The 6,728-nt window shown below is 25.4% G+C and overlaps 1 protein-coding gene across 1 annotated transcript; it reads left to right on the forward strand.

Moving 5' to 3' along the window:
- The first annotated feature begins 1,955 nt into the window (after window positions 1-1,955).
- Window positions 1,956-4,013, forward strand: LOC136079923 (ATP-dependent DNA helicase PIF1-like). Its single transcript, XM_065796596.1, has 7 exons — window positions 1,956-1,967; window positions 2,283-2,377; window positions 2,522-2,652; window positions 2,747-2,947; window positions 3,051-3,722; window positions 3,785-3,820; window positions 3,871-4,013. Exons 1-7 carry the CDS (start codon window positions 1,956-1,958, stop codon window positions 4,011-4,013), a joined length of 1,290 nt encoding a protein of 429 aa, XP_065652668.1.
- Window positions 4,014-6,728: the final 2,715 nt, after the last annotated feature.

A 6,728-nucleotide genomic window follows, 5' to 3' on the forward strand; every position in this document is an offset into this window, starting at 1 on the left:
ATATGACTACATTAGTCGTTATATTCACGAAGAAAATATTGAAAAAACTGTACTTCAAATATTTGAAAATTATAGTTTATTATAAATAAATTTTTTGTAATTATTTTTTTAGGTTACATAATAAAAAAATGGATGTAATATTTGAAGCTGAAATTAAACAAAATAAAGATGGAAGTTTTGATATCGTTGACGATAAAATTGTGAACAAAAATCTTGTACCTTTCTTTTTTGATATAATAGTAGATGGTGATTATTCTAACATTCGTGAAGATTATCAAAAGTTAAAGTGTCCTATGCCTTTATTTCGACCTTTCTTTGCATTAGAAGAAATGTCTAAAGATCAATTTGATCATTTTGTAAAAGAAGTCCGTCAAATAAAAGCAGAAAAACTCCGAGTTATAAAATATTTAGAAGAAAAAACTTTTGAAAATGAAAAAGAAATTTTATTGCAAGGATTAGCGGTAATAGCATTTATAGGATGGGGTTTAAGTCAACACGATTCGGAAATATGTGAAAAAGTTGCAAAAAAAAATACACTGTATGGAAACATTACTCCATGTTATTTGTAAAAAACGTGATTTTGAATACGAAGCTCTTTGAAAAATTGTACAATGTGATTGTTCTGCTAATTGTGTATTTTGTAATTTGAATGGTGGTCATATTTATGTCGAATTAAGAAAAATTTTTGGATATAGTTTTTTTGGTAAAATTTTTTAAATATGTAAATTTTTTTTAGATTACATAATAAAAAAAATGGAAATGGAAATGGACCTATTATTTATATTGAATGCTTCGAATAAAGTCGATTTAACTAAAGAACAACTTTTGGAAATTTATAAAAATCAAAAAAAAAGAACTGTCAATGTCAAGCATACGACGAATATAAACTTCTTTGTTTAACTTGTGATTATTCAGTGGATGTAGTGAAAGAATATTATAATATGATTTTAAAAGTTTCTATCAAAAGTGATTTTTCAAAATATTTCTTAAACATGATTTTTCCTATTCATAAATATAAAATAAAAGAAATGTTTAAATGTACTTTTCTACAGCAATTGTGTTTAGAATGTACAAATAAAAAGAATGACATTTTTATTTATGACAATAAAGATTTTTATGATGACAATTACGGATATTATTATTGATTCATTTTGTATTATTTTTTTTAGATTTCATAATAAAAAAATGTCTAAAACGAGCTTTGAAGAATTTAATTTCTACAGTGAAGTAGTCAAGAAAGATCTTGATTTAGACGATTTCTTAGATTATGTTGCAAAATCCGATGAAAGTGGTGAATTAGAACAAAGTATGCTTTCTACTGACGATTGTGAGATTTGTAAATCTGCTCTACGTTATGATGAACGAGAATTTTGCGAATTAGCATGTGGCACTTGTCGAGAAATATTTATGAAATTAAATAAATATATATACGACAACGATCTGTTGAACAAATTTAAAATGGAAGCTACAAAATAATTTTTTATAAATTTTATATTTTAAAATAAATTATTTTTTTAGTTTACATAAAAAAATGGAAAATAATATAATGTTGGTAACAAAAAAGAATGGATTATCAGATGTTTTATTAAAAAATACGTATTGTTATTATGAAAGCGAAATTCTTAGCTTGTCATCATGTTTATGTCAAAAGAACAATTTGTGTTACAAGTGTAAAAAGAACTTAAATGAGATTATGTGTTCAGAATATAATGATTTTAAATGGAGATGTAATAATCCATTATATACAGAATAAAAAATTTTTTTATAATAAAATTTGTTTTTTTTAGATTACATAATAAAAAAAATGGAACTAACAGAAAGTGATTTGGATTTTTTAATTGAAAGCATAAACAAATTCAATCAAAAATATCCAGCGACTTTGGAAGAAATTAGACAGCACGCATTTATTTTAAGACAAACTTTATGTCAATCTTGAAGATTAACTTTTTTGAAATATGACTGGGATGGTTTTTTTCATGAAGAAGTTAAAAGAATACCTTTTATACTGATTTTTATGGTGATTCAATATATTAAAATACATTATCATGTTTATTTATATTTGTATTTTGAAAGTTTTATTATTTTCATAAAAACATATCTAAAGAAGATTTATTAAATCATGTGAAAGAAAAATGTCTAGAAATTGAAAATTGTAAACATTATTTAAACGAATGTGAAGATTGCAATGAATTTAAATATTCTGAAATTTGGAAGCGAAGTTGTTCATTTATATATTGTGAAAAATGTTTTGATCAAGTGTATTATATGTAAAGTTTTTTTAGATGAATAAAATAAAAGAAAATGATGATAAAAAAAAACTCAAGTTATTAAGTGAACGAAAAAACCTTTTATATGAAGATGAAATGATGGTTGTAAAGTTTTTGACGATTTTTAATGAACAAGACAATTTTTCAACCAAACTGGAAAAAGTCATTGAAAAGAACATTATATATATGATGCTTTTTGTAAAATATGCTGTAATGTTTTTTTATTCAAAATAAATTTTTTATATTTTTTTCAGCAAAATAATAAAAAAATGTTATCTTTACAACAACAAAAAGGACTTCAATGGCTTGATAATGAAATCAATTTTTTTTAATACTGGAGGTGCAGGTTGTGAAAAAAGTTATATTGTGAAAGAAATTGCTCAAAGTATACAAATTTATAAAACAATAATATTACAGCGAGTACAGGAAAAGCAATCATTTATTAAATGGTGTCACTATACATGCTTTTGCTGGTATAGAAACAGGTGTTAAAAGTTTAGATTATTATAAACTTCATATGCATCCGGACATTAAAAAAACGTGGTTGGAAACTGATGTTTTAATTATTGATGAAATTTCAATGATTAATGCTCAAACGTTTGATTTATTACATTTAATAGCTTGTGAAATTAAACAATGTTATGATGAATTATTTGGTGGTATACAAGTTTTTGCTTGCGGTGATTTTTTTCAATTACCACCTATTAAAAGAGAATTTGTTTTTAAATCTAAAATATGGCAACAATACACGACGGAAGTTTTCGTTTTAACTCAATGCTTTAGACAAAAGAAAAGATGCACAATTTTTTGGAGCTTTAAACGAAATACGTTTTGGTCAAGTTTCAGATCAAACTATTGATTATTTTATGACACGTTGTTTTGAAAAAGATGAAAATTTGAATAATATATATACAAGTTTATTTTTTAGAAATATGAAAGTTGATGTTTATAAAAATAATAATAAAATGAAGAATATAAAACACGAAGGTTATTGGTTTTATGCAAAAGATGTTATTAAAAATTCAAACATACAATGTTCGTTTCAAATTCCAGCAGCTGTTTATCTTAAAATTGGTGTTATTGTTATGCTTGTAAGAAATATCAGTGTTGAAGAAGGGTTGTGCAATGGCACTGTTGGTACAGTGATTTTAATAGAAGATAATGCTGTTTGGGTCAATATGAATGGAAAAGAAGTCAAAATTGAATGTGTTAAAGAAGAAATTTTAGATTGTTCTCATGCTGTTGTAGGCTCAAGATTGGGTTTACCTTTAAAATTGGCTTTTTCTTTTACTGTTCATAAAGCGCAAGGATGTACAATAAATAAAGCATATGTTAATTTTAATTCAAAGGCTTTTAATAATAGTCTTTATTATGTTTCTTTATCGCGAGTTTGTAATATTAATGATATTTTTATAATTGTTAATAATAAATTAGAATTACAAAAATTATTTGAAAGTATAACTGTTGATTCGGATGTTTTGGAATTTTATAAAAAAATCATGTAAAATTTTTTTTAGATATAAAAATGAAATTTCAATATCAAACTGAGGAAAGTAAATTAAGTAATAACACTTTATACACTAAACATTTTTTTTTATCAAAGATGATGATAAAGATGAAGATATTGTGGAAGAATCACAACTTTATTCTGAAACTCAAAGTCCAGATAAAATTGTTTATGATGTAGAACAAAAAACAATGGAAGGATTTAGAAATTCAAATGAAAAACAGTATTCATTTTGCTGATTTGTTTCAAAACTTTTTAATCGGATATAATATTGTTACTTTGTGTACCAAATCTATTGAAGACGGTTATTGTAAAATAATGAAATATTGTTACAATTCACCTGTTTATTTTATAAACTCTTTAGAAGGACCGACTAATTTGCGTTTTATTCAAGATGCCAATGTTTGTGCTGTTTTTAATATTTTAGAAAACAATAGTGGATGGAAATTGATACGATTATGTACTATTAAAATTAAAACTCTATTCAATTTAACAGAAAGGTCAATGATAAAATTACAAGATTTTGAATTGTCAGGTTTTAAAAGAAAAATGCTTACGATAGATGAACAAAGTCATAAAAAGAAAAAATACAACAAAATATATTACAAAAAAAAGAAAAAAATACTTTTGGCTAAAAAAAAAAAAGCAAAGAAAACAAGAAACAAAAAAAAAACACAACAAAACATATTACAAAAAAACAAAAAATTAATTTCATTTAAAAACCAACAAAAGAGGAGCAAAGAAATTGATGCGAACGAATGGTTTGGTGAATGGTACAGACCTCATCCCACAACACAACGGCAAAATTCGTTAAAAGGTCAATCTTATACAAAACTCTCTTATGAACAAAAAAGAAAAATGTTTTTAGATTATAGTATTTTGTTTGAACCAGGTTTATGTTTTTTTTAATCTGCTTTTCTAATCTCTTTGTTAATTCGCCAATGGAATGTGTGCACAACTAAAGAATAGAATAAAAAAGATTTGGGAAAAAATGCAAGCGATATATATTCAGGAGAAAATATCTTACAACTCCTATTTGAAGATCAAGAGGAACAAAATATTTTGGCTTGGAAAAACGTTTTACAAAATTTAAAAGAAAAATCTAAAAATTTGTCATTTCAAACTTTGATTGATTTGTGTCACTCTTTTGCTTATGAAAATACTTTTGATCGTATTAACATGAAAATTTTTGCCGTTAACAAAAGTAATACCAAAATTCATATGTTGCATTTTAAATTAAAATCACAATATAAAAGTAATCTTACAGAATTATTAAAAGTGGTATACGAAAGTGCAAACATTACCAAAGACGATCAAGATTCTCAAAGAGTTTTTATTAACAATGAGGAAAGAAATAAAGCCAATCAACGGAAAAAAACAAAAAACACTATAAAAAATTGTATTTTTCAAAAAAACAATTCTTTTTATGCTATTAGTATGTTGAATGAAAAATTTTCTATTGTACATTTTTCTGCTAACAAGTCACGTGTTCTTTTACAATGTTCAGAATGTGGACAAAAATTTACTACAGAGACACACGAATGTGAAGGTTATTATAAACAAGACAAATTTACATACGGCGATTGCATTAGTCACTATCGTCCGCAAAATTCATTCATGTGTACAAGTAAAAACTTATTTCCTTTTTTAATGACGTTTAATTGTGAAACAAATATTACAAAGTCTGAAGAAAATGCCACTTCCAAAGTTAAACCTTTATCTGAGTTGAGTCATCATTGTCATTCCATCGTCATTCAATGTATTCATGAAAGATTGGCAAGAGAATGTTTTGGTTTGGATAAACAAGGACACATGATCGCTCAATGAATTTTTTATTATGAAAATATTATTAAAAGTTTAGAAAGAAATCCTTTAATGTGTCTACGTCCCTATTTTCAACCAGGAGTTTCTTTACTTCACAAAACACACAGACGTATATTGTGGGAAAAGTTAAATTCAACTCGTGAAAATAATGAAAATTTAAAAATGGAATTTCGAGTTTATGATTTAATTACGAGTTTAAGCTTTAGCAGATACTTTGGTTCGATGTACTTATGAAATATGTTTACCACGTTTTTAAAATTTAAATATATCATCTGAAGAAGAAATTTAATATGGCAAGAAGAAAATCCTTTATGTTCTATTTGTAGATACCCTGTAGAAGAAATACGTCAATCTGATATTTATAAAAATAAATTTTCTCACATGACTCCTCAAGAAATAGAAAGATTAAATCATAACGAATATCGTATTTACAACGACAAACGAATCCAAGTTATTAACCTCATGTTTTAAAGAGTAGGACGTTTAGAATTGTTCATGTTACTTTTGAATGATTAAAATTATATAATCAATAACGATGCGGAAAAAATAAAACAAGATTTATTTCAAGTATCAAGTTTGTTTTACATTTGTTGTAGATGGTGGGAAAAATTTGAATACCTACCTGCCACTAACGATTTGTTAAGTGATTATGTGAGAATAACTAGTGGAGAACTTGTTGATTATATGAAACAACCCTTATCATGACCGATCATCAACTCAAAAACTACTTTGATCAAGAGTATATGGACTTGTTAGATGATCCCTACTTTTTAATCAAAATTTTTCGCAAATGTATCAACGAAGTAGGCGGTCATATTACAGATAATCTATATTTTTTGTTTCTCATGAGAAAGTTGAAGCAACCCGTCTACGAATTATGGTATCATTGCATGTTGGTTTCTTTTAATAAACAATTTGAAAAAAAATTTAGTTTATCCGATTTAATTCAAGATGGAAAAAATGGCGAAAAAGTTTTAAATAAATGCAATTTTTTCTCAACGCTTTTGAAGATTATCTAGTATTGATCACGATCATTTTTCAGGACAAGGTTATGGATTAACTCACGATTATTGTAACAAAAATTTAGGCAGATATAGTCAACATTTATCTTGTCCTATTTTTGCTCATAA

Source organism: Hydra vulgaris, chromosome 05, assembly GCF_038396675.1.
Source record: "Hydra vulgaris chromosome 05, alternate assembly HydraT2T_AEP".
In the NCBI taxonomy this organism is placed as follows: Eukaryota; Metazoa; Cnidaria; class Hydrozoa; order Anthoathecata; family Hydridae; genus Hydra; species Hydra vulgaris.

What these genes read in the sequence shown, in the direction of transcription:
- LOC136079923 (XM_065796596.1), top strand. An exon ending in TGTGAAAGAAATTGCTCAAA is followed by an intron (nt 2,653 to 2,746) that starts GTATACAAATTT and finishes TTGCTGGTATAG; the next exon opens with AAACAGGTGTTAAAAGTTTA. An exon ending in TATACAAGTTTTTGCTTGCG is followed by an intron (nt 2,948 to 3,050) that starts GTGATTTTTTTC and finishes TCAATGCTTTAG; the next exon opens with ACAAAAGAAAAGATGCACAA.